Source organism: Delphinus delphis, chromosome 6 (genome assembly GCF_949987515.2).
Source record: "Delphinus delphis chromosome 6, mDelDel1.2, whole genome shotgun sequence".
NCBI classification, from domain to species: Eukaryota; Metazoa; Chordata; class Mammalia; order Artiodactyla; family Delphinidae; genus Delphinus; species Delphinus delphis.
Window position 1 is genome coordinate 21,595,018 of NC_082688.1, and position 14,448 is coordinate 21,609,465.

The 14,448-nt window shown below is 41.3% G+C and overlaps 1 protein-coding gene across 6 annotated transcripts in view; it reads left to right on the forward strand.

Moving 5' to 3' along the window:
• SUSD1 (sushi domain containing 1) overlaps positions 1-14,448 on the forward strand; it is a 142,786-nt gene that overhangs the window by 99,245 nt on the left and 29,093 nt on the right. For all 6 annotated transcript variants that reach the window (XM_060014326.1, XM_060014327.1, XM_060014325.1 and 3 more), the window contains 3 exons: positions 1,817-1,913; positions 6,317-6,575; positions 13,860-13,899. In XM_060014326.1, the coding sequence (XP_059870309.1) occupies positions 1,817-1,913; positions 6,317-6,575; positions 13,860-13,899 (396 nt within the window). The remainder of the gene's footprint in view (positions 1-1,816; positions 1,914-6,316; positions 6,576-13,859; positions 13,900-14,448) is intronic.

The window sequence follows — 14,448 nt, forward strand, 5'->3', positions numbered from 1 at the left end:
TCTCCCTTCCGAGTGCCGTCACTCGCTTCAGACCTCAGGCACTTCTTGCCTAGATTTTGGAGAACCTGTGCTTTTGCTCTTTTCCAATTCATCCTCCAACAGGCAGTCCAAATTGTATTTCTAAAATACACACCTGCTAAGAATCGTTAGATGGCTTCTCATTATTTCTAGGACCTCAGATCTGGCCTATACTCACATGTCTCACTTTATTGCCCACTTCTACCCAGCTGGGACTCAACCTTTCGGACACACTGGACTCCTGCAGTTCTGTCTCTGCCCTCACTCTCTCTTACCTCCTGCCCCTGCGTATGTCTGTTTCTGTATTGGATAGGCTCACCCCCCCTGCCCTTGGTGTTCTTCCTCTGCACTCCCACCACCCTCTTGTGGAACTGTATCGTAGTTCCAAGCACTGCCTGTTTATAAGACTTTCTCCACTATTAGACTGAGCTCCTGGAAAGCAGAAACCATGTCTTCCATAGCTGTTTCTCCCAGCCTCACATAGAGGTGCATAGAGGTGGCTAATAAATATTTGCTGAAAGGCAGTGTATGAATAACATATTCAGTAGAGCTTTAAAAATTATCTAGGAAGGTCTAAGTTTTTATTTATTATAATTTGAATTGAGAATTTCCACCCCAAAGCTATTTTCTAATTGGGTAAATAGAGTCTTGAGTGTCTATTTTGGCCTCTTAGTACTAATTTCACTGTGGCAGGATTCAGAGGAATTTCAGGGGAGGGGGTGTTCATATTTTATTCTTTCTCTTTCTTCCTCCCTCCCTTTATAAATCTCATCCACTTGATAGCACTGTGGAGAAGATTAAATGAGATGAGGCATATATAGGACACATCTATATATGTGTTGTGTGCCCAACACATGTAAGCTGTGTTACTCACAAGGCAGAGTGGCAGCTGGTACATTTATACCATGAATATAACTCCCAGTTAGATGCTAGAACGCTGGTGTCAGCCAATCAACCAACATTCTCCTCCCTGTGGAATACCTATTTGGGAAATCTGGTTGCTGGGGGGAGCAAGATAAGGACAGACAGCTGTGTGATTATAAAGGCTCTAGAAGTCTAGGGAATTCCCCGGTGGTCCAGCGGTTAGGACTCTGTGCGTTCACTGCCGAGGGCACAGGTTCGATCCCTGGTGGGGGAACTAAGATCCCACGAGCTGCGCGGCACAGCCAAAAAATATATAATAATAATAATAATAATAAATAAACTGTTCCTAAAGGATCTAGAAGTCTGATAAGCTGGTCTCCCCACCAAATAAGAACCTATTTACCAAGTTAATTGAAAGGCCCACAGCATCCACCATCTGTCAGGGCTGGGGCATCATTTTTTTTTTAATTGTAATAAAATATATACAACATAAAATGTACCATTTTAATTATTTTTTCAGGACACAATTTACTGGCATTAAGTGCATTCACAGTGTTGTAAACCATCACCATTATCTATTCCTAAAATGTTTTTATCACCCCAGGCAGAAACTCTGTTGACCATTAAGCAATAACTCCCCATTTCCTACACACCCCCTCAACCCTTGGCAACCTCTAATCTATTTCTGTCTCTATGGATTTACCTGTTCCAGATATTTCATGTAAGTGGAATCACGCAATAGTTGTCCTTCTGTGTCTGGCTTATTTCATTTAGCCTAATGTGTTCAAGATTCATCCATGTCGGAGCATGTGTCTGAATTTGCTCATCTCTTCTTACATGAAAACTTTCCTCTTGATGCCCCATGAGGACCACTTTTTTCATGCTTCTGCTCGTTCTGATCATACCCCCTTTCTTCTTTTCAACATGTTTTCAGAGCCTCCCCTTCCGGAAGTAGACTTTTTCACTGTGCACGGAGGGCCTTTACCACGCCTGAGACTGAGGAAAGCCAAGGAGAAAAATGGACCCATCAGGTCAGTAGTGGCCTCTTTTCCATGGCTGCCCAGTGATCTCCATGGAGTGTTTTGAAAACTTTGGTTTGAGTGAGGAGGAGACTTCTCTTTAGGTGGCTTCACTGGAGTAGTTGAGTCAGTGCAGTCAGTACCTCATTTTTTGTTTCCTTGGGTACAGACTGGGCCTTTAATTCCAGCTAGCACCCTCCCTAATGAATAGAGAGACTTGTAAAGGACCAGAGACAAGCATTTGGGCAGCTGAGCTCGAGAAATTAAATCCGTTCCATTGGTCATTAGATGAGCACTGGTTGGGTGCCTGTGACATGTCAGGCTATCACTTTGCACTCACGCCTCCAGGTACATCCTTTAGTGATGGTGGATCAGGAACATCATTTCATTTACAAAAAAATATATATATATTTTCCTTTATTTAAGGATGATCTTGGGGGGTGTGTAGTGCTTTCTTATTTATTTATTTTTCTATTGAAGTAGAGTTGATTTACAATGTTGTTACAATCTCTGCAGTACAGCAGAGTGACTCAGTTATACACGTACAGACCTTTTTTTTAAATATTCTTTTCCATTATGGTTTATCACAGGATATTGAATATAGTTCCCTGAGCTGTACATTAGGACCTTGTTATTTATCCATTCTAAAGTAACAGTTTGCATCTACCAACCCCAAACTCCCAGTCCATCCCTCTCCCTCCCCCACTCCCATGTGTGTAGTGATTTCTGGAAGAGTCATTTGGATCATTCTTTTAATTCATTCATGTATTGAGATGTGAGCAAGACACTGCATTGTTAACAACTGCTTCTGGGACTCCAGGTGGTATTAGGATGGAAGGAATTTACCTCAGTTCCTGGACTACCTTGTGTGCAATTAAGCTTTTTATTTACAAAGGTCATGGCAGGATTAGGAAAGCAGAATTATTCCCCTTTCAGAGAGGAAAATTGAGGTTTGCCTGGAGAGATGAGTAACTTAGTGACAGTAGCAAATCAAGGAGATGGCAACAACCTGTTTCTTTGACCGAACTTATACTGCCTGTGTCTCTCCTGACCCTTCAGTCTAATGACCCTGCTGTACCATCAAGGTAAAATTCGTGAGGTATCACAAAACTATAAAAAAGAAAGTCGGGCTTCCCTGGTGGCGCAGTGGTTGAGAGTCCGCCTGCCGATGCAGGGGACATGGGTTCGTGCCCCGGTCTGGGAAGATCCCACATGCCGCGGAGCGGCTGGGCCCATGAGCCATGGCCGCTGAGCCTGCGCGTCCGGAGCCTGTGCTCCGCAACGGGAGAGGCCCGCGTACCGCAAAAAAAAAAAAAAAAAAAAAAGAAAGCCTATCGATATTATGTGTCCATTTGTAATGAAACTTGAGCTTTTTAATCTATTAGTTTGAGTTCAGTAAGTGCTCAAAAGTCTTTCCAGGCATGGATATGGCCTAAGTTGTTCTATTTCTTGATTCCTGACAAGTTACTGGAAGGCATTGTAATTCTGTTGCTATAAGGAGAACAGAAGTTGTGATCTCACTGCCTGAGAGAATTTGCAAGGCGTACGTGATATTTAGGCCAGATGATTATGTAAGGCAGAAAGAAAAGCCAAATGACAGTCTATCCTTGTGGCTCTGTGCCGGCCAGTGCCTCCAAAACAGGAAGTGGAGATCTGTGAGTCATTCAAGGGAGGGTGGTGGTGAAAAAGAGGGGAGAAGTCCTTCCAGAGCAGTCATGCTCTAAACAGCCACAGCTGCTTCCCCAACATCATCGGGGCTAATTACCAGCAGGCAATTGGGGGGTTTTCTGGGCCCGACTACCTGGTTTGAGCTGGGGGTAGCAGCACCGCCAGCGTGTGACAGGCCGGAGTCTGCCTTGTACGTTGTCAGGGGACAGTGGCTTGGGCACAAGGCGAGCAGGGGCTCTGGGGCCACACTCCCTTCCTTAGCTTGGTGGTCTTGGGCGGATGATGCAGCCTGTGGCTGGGCTCTCTTCATGCTAGCGTCTCCCACACTTGCCAGCTTACAAGTGTACCTGGGGTGCTTTATCAGCTGTATGAATTCTCAGACTCCACTGGAGATTTTGATTCAGTAGATCTGGGATGGGGGCTGGGAATTTGTACAATTATCAGGCAACTCAGGTGATTATGATCATGCTAATTGGGGATACCGCTTTATGCGTCATGAATGGTGCCTCTACTGGGCAACGTTCAGAACCAAAAGAGTTCAGGTGAGCCTTGAACTTGCACTTGAATATCACCACCCACATGGAAAGGTGAGAGGGACTTGAAGATGTGCTTACGGACAGCATGGAGTCTGCTGCCTATTTACTTTCTTACCTGTGGCCACGATTCATAGGGATGTCTTCAAGTCCCCAGGAAAGTTTGTTGTTATAAGTGTTCCGTTGTCGGCAGTGGAGGCTTAGTAAATGTTTACTGGTGATGACAGTGGCAAGTCATTGCCCTGCAGACTTTACTTTGTCCCTTTTGTAGAAAGCCCTATGCTGAAAGTGAACCCAGAAACTTTGTGGAAATCAGGGGCCTGAGGACACCTAGGAATTTGGGGAGCCTGGTTGGTGGATAGTTTCCAAATCCAACACCTGCTGTTGGGGAGGACTCCCTTTTCTTAACCTAGTAACTCATGAGCTCTTAGGAAGCAGGAGATAGGGCATTAGGAATGTGGAGCAGGAAGCGTATACTTATTGGTAAAATAGAATTATGTGTGCTAATGAGTTTTGGAAATTACCCTAATCGTATTTGGTGCTGATGCATGTTTTTCTTCTTTACTGAAATTTCAACTCAAGAAACATTAGTGAGGAATCAGTCACAGCCGAAGAGCTGTGCAAGGATTTGCAAGGATACAAGAGTAAATCATTCAATAAAGACGCAGACGTAGAGAATGGACTTGAGGACACGGGGAGGGGGAAGGGTAAGCTGGGACAAAGAGAGTGGCATGGACATATATACACTACCAAATGTAAAATAGATAGCTAGTGGGAAGCAGCCACATAGCACAGGGAGATCAGCTCGGTGCTTTGTGTCCACCTAGAGGGGTGGGATAGGGAGGGTGGGAGGGAGACGCAAGAGGGAGGAGATATGGGGATATATGTATATGTATAGCTGATTCACTTTGTTATAAAGCAGAAACTAACACACCATTGTAAAGCCATTGTACTCCAATAAAGATGTTAAAAAAAAAGCACCCCTATGAACTTAAAAAAAAAAAAGAGTAAATCATTCAAATCCTTGCTATCAAGCCTGACAGAAAAAGCAGACATCCCAACACCTACTATACTAGAGGCAGGAGATGAGTCCCAAATAGATGGGAATAAAAAGAAAGGCGTGATTCATTCTCAGAGTGTTTTTTTTTTTAAACATCTTTATTGGAGTATAATTGCTTTACAATGGTGTGTTAGTTTCTGCTTTATAACAAAGTGAAACAGTTACACATATACATATGTTTCCATATCTCTTCCCTGTTGCGTCTCCCTCCCTCCCGCCCTCCCTATCCCACCCCTCTAGGTGGTCACAAAGCACCGAGCTGATCTCCCTGTGCTATGCGGCTGCTTCCCGCTAGCTATCTATTTTACGTTTGGTAGTGTATATATGTCCATGCCACTCTCTCACTTGGTCACAGCTTACCCTTCCCCCTCCCCATATCCTCAAGTCCATGCTCTAGTAGGTCTCTCAGAGTGTTTTTGTTCTTACACTTCCTTTCACTGACAGATTTTGTATTTGGTGGGATAAATAATACTAAAACACATGACAAAAATGACACCTGGTTGCTAGTTTGTTTCTTTGTCCACATCTAGGGAACATATGAGATTTTCCCTTTCCGGCTCTTTCAGGATATTGTTAGACTAGATGAACTCATGGTGATCTGTACTCCATGCTTCTCATTCATTTCACAGGAACTTTGGTATCAGTAGCGAACTGGAGGGAATGTAAATCACGTGAGTTCCGTTTTAGATACCCCATGTGATTGCGTGGAGCCTTTTTGCAGACTTAGTGCATTAACTCTTGTAGGCATTTGGCCTCCATGTGACTGCTAAACCCTTTCCACAGCTGGGCTTTATTTGCCCATTTGAAAATCACTGATTAGATCAACTTTAAGACACATATACTCCAGGTAGTTATACGTGCAGCAACTTCTCCCAGCTAAAGAGGATTTACCGGATAGCCATCTGCAGCCAGAACTTGGAGAGATCCCTCACCCAGTGTCATCTGGCATTAACACTGCTGGTTCCAACTGGAGTTCCATGACGGTGGGAGCCGTCAGACCATAAATCCCACACGGGCAAGGACTTTTATCCAGTGTTGCATCTCCAGTGTCTAGAAAAGTGTTGATCTCATAGCAGGTGCTCAACAAATACGAATAAATGAATGAACGAATCCCCCAAGCAAGGATCTGATAGACATTTTCTTTTCTCTTCCAGTTCATATCAGGTGTTAGTGCTTCCTCTGGCCCTCCAAAGCACATTTGTTTGTGATTCTGAAGAGGCTACCTCATTCTTTAGCAATGCTTCTGGTGCTGATGGATATGTGACGGCAGAACTGCTGGCCAAGGATGTTCCCGATGATGCCATGGAGATATCTATCGGAGACAGGCTGTACTATGGGAAATATTATAATGCACCCTTGAAAATAGGGAATGATTACTGCATTATATTACGAATCACAAGTGAATGGAATAAGGTATATTTCTTTAAAAACTCTTGTGAATTCTATATTTTCCTCTTCATGTGAAAGTTAAATATTTGCACATTTGTTTTCCCAATATTTGAGATGAACACTGCTTGTAAGAACAATAAGAATGTGTTGAATCTTTTCACTTTATAAAGGATGAGCAGGTGAAACCTTTTTGGAGGTTGATGTTCTGAACTTGCTGGGGGACCTGTTTGGACTGAACTAGTTTGGGTTCTTCTTTAAGAAGCTTCAAGAATGCCCTCATCCTATTGCACTGCTGAAGCCTGAGTTGGAGAGGAACATCTAGATCTTTCTGTCACTTCCCCATACTCCTGCCAGACTGCTGCCTCTCCTCATTCTCCAGGAAGCCAGCAGGAGGGGCAGATTAAGTTCAGCACTATTTTCTGGCTCTATTTTCTGCTTCCGTTATTTCCTTGGCTATTGCGTAAGCCTCACTCTCGTCTCTCCGTCCTTAGAAAGGCTATGTTTTTCCAGTGCTGGTTCTTTCTTGAGACATACAACGATATATTCATTACAGAATGAATAGATGGGGACTTCCCTGGCAGTCCAGTGGTTAAGACTCCGTGCTTCCAATGCAGGGGGGTGCGGGTTTGATCCCTGGTCAGGGAACTGAGATCCCATCTACCATGCAGTGTGGCCAAAAAAAAAAAAAAAAGAATAGATAAATATAATGAGCTAGACATAGCAAGAGCTGGATGGGTCAGTCAGGGGTGGAAGATCTAGAAGAAACATTGTGATGGTTGCCCTAGGAGGACTCAAGGTTTGGTATCAATTCATATCGGTTGGTAATGGAAACTAGAAAAAATAATATTAATAGAAACATCTCTTGACTGATGAATTTGAGCCATCTTGTGTGTAAGGTTCATCACATATTTAAAACTGAAACACGCAATTAAATTCTGTATAGGACACAAGTTACATGTGCCATTATCATGCTTGATATAAAACTAAGAACATGTCCAAGTAGCAAAAAGTTCTGGTGGTGTTTTGTGGCAATTATGTAGGGATTAAGAATTGGAAGACTAAAATCCAGAATATATTGCCCTGAATTTGTTCCAAAGGTGTTTATGACTTAGACAAGGCCTCCTTGCTGGAAAATTACCCAGAGATCCTGACTTGGTGTTTCTAGCCATAGACAACATGGGCAGTACCATATGTGTGCAACTTAGAGATTGCTCAGAGAGCTGCTGTCTCAGATTGAGATTTTGGTCTGGGAGGGTGTGTTAGTTGTCTTGGGCTGCCATTTCAAAATACCATAGACTGCGTGGCTTAAACAACAGACATTTATTTCTCATAGTTCTGGAGATGGGAAAGTCCAAGATTAAGGTGCAGGCTACTTTGGTTCCCCGGGGAGGACCCTTTTCCTGGCTTGCAGACAGCTGCCTTCTTGCTGTGTCCTCATGTGGTGGGGACTGAGTGAGCTCTGATCAGTCTTCCTCATCTTATGGACCCTGATCCCATCATGTGGGCCCTACCCTCATGACCTCATCTAAACCTAATTACATTCCAAAGGCCCTACCTCCAAATAACATCACATTGGGGGTTAGGGCTTCAATATGGATCAATATCAATTTGGGGCACAAAGGGAATGAAGTGGGAGATTACGATAAGAATTCTAGTTTATAGGGAACTTTCCTGTGATGTCATTGATGCCTCTTTTTCATACAGCTAAGCGGAACACGTGCTTGTTCTTTGAAATAATTTATATTTGGACTCACATATTTGAATTGCTATTATTTCCCCTGTGGGTTTCAAATATATTAGTGTTGCAGACATATTAACATCAGTAGTGATTTATTTATTTATTTTTCTTTTTAAAACAGCTTTACTGAGATGCGATTCATATAATTCTAAAGTGTACAAATTCAATGGTTTTTAATATATTTACAAGATGGTGGTAATGCAACAATCACCATCTAATACTCAGACATTTAGCAGTGATAATTTTTAATATTTATTTTTAATTGTGGTAAAATACACATAAAATTTACCATCTTAACAATTTTTAAACTAACAATTTGGTAGTGTCGAGTACACTTACACTGTTAAGAAACCAATCTTCAGAACTTTTCATCTTGCAAGACTGAAACTCTGTACCCATTAAACAACTCCCCATTCCTCCTCTTCTTCCCCAACTCCTGGCAACTACCCTTTTACTTTCTGTCTCTATGAATTTGACTAGTTACCTTGTATAAGTAGACTCATACAGTATTTATCTTTTTGTGATTGTCTTATTTCATTTAGCATAATGTCTTCAAGGGTCACTCATGCTGTAGCATGTTTCAGAATTTCCTTTCTTTTTAAGGCTGAATAATATTCCATTGTACGTATGGATAAACATTTTGTTTATCCATGATCTGTAGATGGACACTTGGGTTGCTTCCATCTTTTGGCAATTGCAAATAATGCTCCTGTGGCCATGGGTGTTCAAATATCTCTTTGAGTCTCTGCTTTCACTTCTTTTGGGTATACACCCTCAAGTGGAATTGTTGGATCGTTTGGTAATTTTATTAATTCTTTTTGAAGATCCCCATACAGTTTTCCATAGCCACTGCACCATTTTACACTCCCACCGACAGGGCACAAGCGTTCCATTTTCTCCACATCCTCCCCAACAATCGCTGTTTTCTGTTTTAATGATGGCCTTCCTAATGGATGTGTGGTGGCTTCACACTGTGGTTTTGGTTTGCATTTCCATAATGATTTATGATGTTGAGCTTGTTTTCAGGTACTTTTGACAATTTGTATATCTTCTTTGGAGAAATGGTTATTCAAGTCCTTTGTCCATCTTTGAAGTGATTTATTTCTTTGTTGTTGAGTTTTAGGAGCTTGCTATATATTCTGGATATGTGATTTACAAATATTTTCTCCCATTATGTGAGTTGCCTTTTTACTCTGTTGATAGTGTCCTTTGATGCACAAAAGTTCTTAATTTTGATGAAATCCAATTTGCCTATTTTTTCTTTTGTCGCCTATGCTTTTGGTGTCATATCTAAGAAATCATTGCCAAATGTAATTTCCCAAAGCTTTTCCTTTGTGTTTTCTTCTAAGAGTTTTAAGTCTTATATTTAGGCTTGATCCATTTTGAGTTAATTTTTGTATATGGTGTTAGGTAATGGTCCTACTTCATTCTTTTGCATGTGGTTATCCAGTTTTCCCAGCACCATTTTTTGAAGATTTCCTTTGCCCATTGAATGGTCTAGGTACTCTTGTCAAAAGCCATTTGAGGGGGGCTTCCCTGGTGGCACAGTGGTTGAGAGTCCACCTGCCGATGCAGGGGACGCGGGTTCGTGCCCCCATCCGGGAAGATCCCACATGCCGCGGAGCGGCTGGGCCCGTGAGCCATGGCCGCTGAGCCAGCGCGTCCGGAGCCTGTGCTCCACAACAGGAGAGGCCACAGTGGTGTGAGGCCTGCGTACTGAAAAAAAAAAAAGTCATTTGAGGGAATTCCCTGGCGGTCCAGTAATTAGGACTCCACGCTTCCACTGCAGGGGGCATGGGTTCGATCCCTGGTCGGGGAACTAAGATCCTGCGTGCTGTGAGGCACAGCCAAAAAAAAAAGTCATTTGATATATATGCAAGAGTTTATTTCTGGGCTCCCTATACTATTCCATTGGTTTGTATGTCTGTCTTTAGACCAGTACCACACTTTTTATTATTATTATTACTTTTTATTGGAGTATAGTTGATTTACAATGTTGTGTTAGTTTCTGCTGTACAGCAAAGTGAATCAGTTACACATATACATATATCCACTCCTTTTTCGGTTCCTTTCCCATATAGGTCATTACAGAGTATTGAGTAGAGTTCCCTGTGCTATATACTAGATTCTTAGTACCACACCATTTTGCTTACTGTAGCTTTGTAAATCAGGAAGTGTGAGTTTTCCAGTTCCCCTTTTTGTTTTTCCTTCTGTATATCTATCCCAATAAACATCATTACCATGTTCCCAGTTGTCAAGACAGAAATCTAGGAATACTTCTTGTCTCCTCCCTTTTTTCTTATCTTCTTGTGCAGTCCATCATTAAATTGTGTCAATTCTATCACATTAATGCCATTTAAGATCATCCTTTCCTCTCTTTCATTAACACTGTTTAGCTTTTGACATCTCTTGTCTGAACATCAATTTTCTAACTCATTTTCTTGTCTCTTATTCTACCTACCTCCTTGCTCCATACTACTGCCATCATGTATTTCATAAAATGCACATCTGATCAAGGCACTCCATTTTAATGAACTCCCTTCTTCACCTTGCCATTTCAATTTCTCTCTTTTAATACACTCAGTTCCCTAGTAACTGCCTTGCTGTCTGAGGTCCTTTTTCTTCCTCAGTGTCTTGAACTATACCCTTCACTGGTTACTCTTGCATATTATCTTTTATTTTAATTAATTAATTATTTAATTAACATCTTTATTGGAGTATAATTGCTTTACAATGGTGTGTTAGTTTCTGGTTTATAACAAAGTGAATCAGTTTTACATATACATATATCCCCATATCTCCTCCTTCTTGTGTATCCCTCCCACCCTCCCTATTCCACCCCTCTAGGTGGTCACAAAGCACCAAGCTAATCTCCCTGTGCTATGTGGCTGCTTCCCACTAGCTCTGTTTTACATTTGGTAGTGTATATATGACCATGCCACTCTCTCACTTTGTCCCAGTTTACCGTTTCCCCTCCCTGTGTCCTCAAGTCCATTCTCTATGTCTGCGTCTTTTTTCATGTCCTGCACCTAGGTTCTTCAGAACCTTTTTTTTTTTTTTTAGATTCCATATATATGTGTTAGCATACAGTATTTGTTTTTCTCTTTCTGACTTACTTCACTCTATATGACAGCTCCATCCACCTCACTACAAATAACTCAATTTCGTTGCTTTTTATGGCTGAGTAATATTCCATTGTATATATGTGCCACATCTTCGTTATCCATTCATCTGTCAATGGACACTTAGGTTGTTTCCATGTCCTGGCTATTGTAAATAGAGCTGCAGTGAACATTGTGGTACATGACTCTTTTTGAATTATGGTATTTTCAGGGTATATGCCCAGTAGTGGGATTGCTAGGTCATATATGATAGTTCTATTTTTAGTTTTTTAAGGAAACTCCATACTGTTCTCTATAGTGGCTGTATCAATTTACATTCCCACCAACAGTGCAAGAGGGTTCCCTTTTCTCCACACCCTCTCCAGCATTTATTGTTTGTAGATTTTTTGATGATGGCCATTATGACCAGTGTGAGGTGATACTTCATTGTAGTTTTAATTTGCATTTCTCTAATGATTAGAGATGTTGAGCATCCTTTCATGTGTTTGTTGGCAATCTGTATATCTTCTTTGGAGAAATGTCTATTTAGGTCTCCTGCCCATTTTTGGATTGGGTTGTTTGATTTTTGATATTGAGTTGCATGAGCTTCTTGTAAATTTTGGAGATTAATCCTTTGTCAGTTGTTTCATTTGCAAATATTTTCTCCCATTCTGAGGGTTGTCTTTTTGTCTTATTTATGTTTTCTTTTGCTATGCAAAAGCTTTCAAGTTTCATTAGGTCCCGTTTGTTTATTTTTGTTTTTATTTTCATTTCTCTAGGAGGTGGGTCAAAAAGGATCTTGCTGTGATTTATGTCATAGAGTGTTCTGCCTATGTTTTCCTCTAAGAGTCTTATAGTGTTTGACCTTACATTTAGGTCTTTAATACACTTTGAGTTTATTTTTGTGTATGGTATTAGGAAGTGTTCTAATTTCATTCTTTTACATGTAACTGTCCAGTTTTCCCAGCACCACTTATTGAAGAGGCTGCCTTTTCTCCACTGTATATTCTTGCCTCCTTTATCAAAGATAAGGTGACCATATGTGCGTGGGTTTATCTCTGGGCTTTCTATCCTGTTCCATTGATCTGTCTTTCTGTTTTTGTGCCAGTACCATACTGTCTTGATTACTGTAGCTTTGTAGTACGGTCTAAAGTCAGGGAGCCTGATTCTTCCAGCTCCGTTTTTATTTCTCAAGATTGCTTTGCTATTCGGGTTTTTTTTGTGTTTCCATACAAATTGTGAAATTTTTTGTTCTAGTTCTGTGAAAAATGCCATTGGTAGTTTGATAGGGATTGCATTGAATCTGTAGATTGCTTTGGGTAGTATAGTCATTTTCACAATGTTGATTCTTCCAATCCAAGAACACGGTATATCTCTCCATCTGTTTGTATCATCTTTAATTTCTTTCATCAGTGTCTTATAGTTTTCTGCATACAGGTCTTTTGTCTCCTTAGGGAGGTTTATTCCTAGGTATTTTATTCTTTTTGTTGCAGTGGTAAATGGGAGTGTTTCCTTAATTTCTCCTTCAGATTTTTCATCATTAGTGTATAGGAATTGCATGTTATCTTTTATTAAATGCACTTGATGCACTAAGCATCAAGGCAAAGTTTAGTCACATTCAAAACCTTGTGGACATTTTAAGCTTTTCCCAGAATTTATCAGTGTAAATATAGTTTTTCAATTTTTAATAAAATAAACCCAGAATGACTAAGCTTGTCACTTGAAAGAGAATTACTTAATGAAGTTGAAGGAATCTTTCTTTAACCTCTACTATTTGGTTTCCTCTGGGGAATTTTTTGCTGACTTGTATCATAAATCAATGGTAATCCTAGCATTCCTAACAGACAAATATGCCTATAATATCAGCAGGGGAGAAGAAGAGAAGGTATTTCATTCCAATGAGTTTGTGGGTTGCTTCTACCACGGATGAGCTTTCATACATGTTCCTTTAGCTTTCTTCCTGGTTCTTGGCTATGTTTTGGGTAACTGAGTTTGCCTGGGAAATATCATCTAGAGAAGTGAAGTATTTGTATATACCAGGCCGTCTCATAGCCTTGCACATAACATGCATTACTACTTCTTGCTGAACCTGGATGTGACCCCAGAATCCTTTTCAACATACTGTAGTTCTCCAGGCAGTCAGTGCCAGTTGCTGAGAGCTGGCAAGGGGCATGGAACTTACCACCATCCCTGCTCTTTCCTCATAGCATGTGCTTCCTGAGATACATTGGAAAGCTTTAGGGTCATCCATTCCTAAGATCACTTCTGTCTCTGCTGCCCACGCCAGTCCTTTTGAACACTTGGTGATCATAAGGCTAAATTGTAAGATGTTAGAGCTAGAAGAGATTTTAAAGATCGTTTGGTCCAAAATAAGAGATAAAACCCTGCAACTTGGAGGGCTAAAGTGTGTTATTTAAACTGAAATCACATGCCACCCAATTATATGTGTTGCTGTGTTTTCCTTTATAGGTGAGAAGAAGCTCCTGTGCAGTTTGGGCTCAGGTAAAAGGTAAAACCATTTTCTGCCTAAGACTGTTCTCCTTATTTCTCCTCTGTCCACTCTGCAGCATCAAGTGTATGTTAATGAGATTTCTTTTTAAATTGTCACAGGTGACAAAAACACATCTCAGACTAGCCTACAAAAAACCCTAGCTGAAAAGGATGAGGGGTGGGAACTTATGGAATTAGAACCAGAGTGGCATCACCAGGCCTCCAGAAACTGGGACTTGGGACTCAACACCAGAAGTAGGACTGTCCCTTTCTATCTGTCTCTATCTCCTCTCTAAGTGTGAGTTGGCCTCATTTTCTTCTACTATAAGCTACGTGGTGGTGGTGGTTGGGGGGGAACCAGCTGCCCCAGCTTAGCCACTTCAGTGGGAACAGACAGTTTTTCAATTCAGGGAGTCTCTTCTCCTAGCTAAGTGACTCTCCATTGGATGAATCACTATTAAGAGGAGATAGGGTAGTATGATTAGCCTACCTTGGGTTTGGGGCTTACTGGTATGGCTGGTTGGGGGCAGATCAATGTGATCAGCAACCTCACCAGGGTTGCATTGAG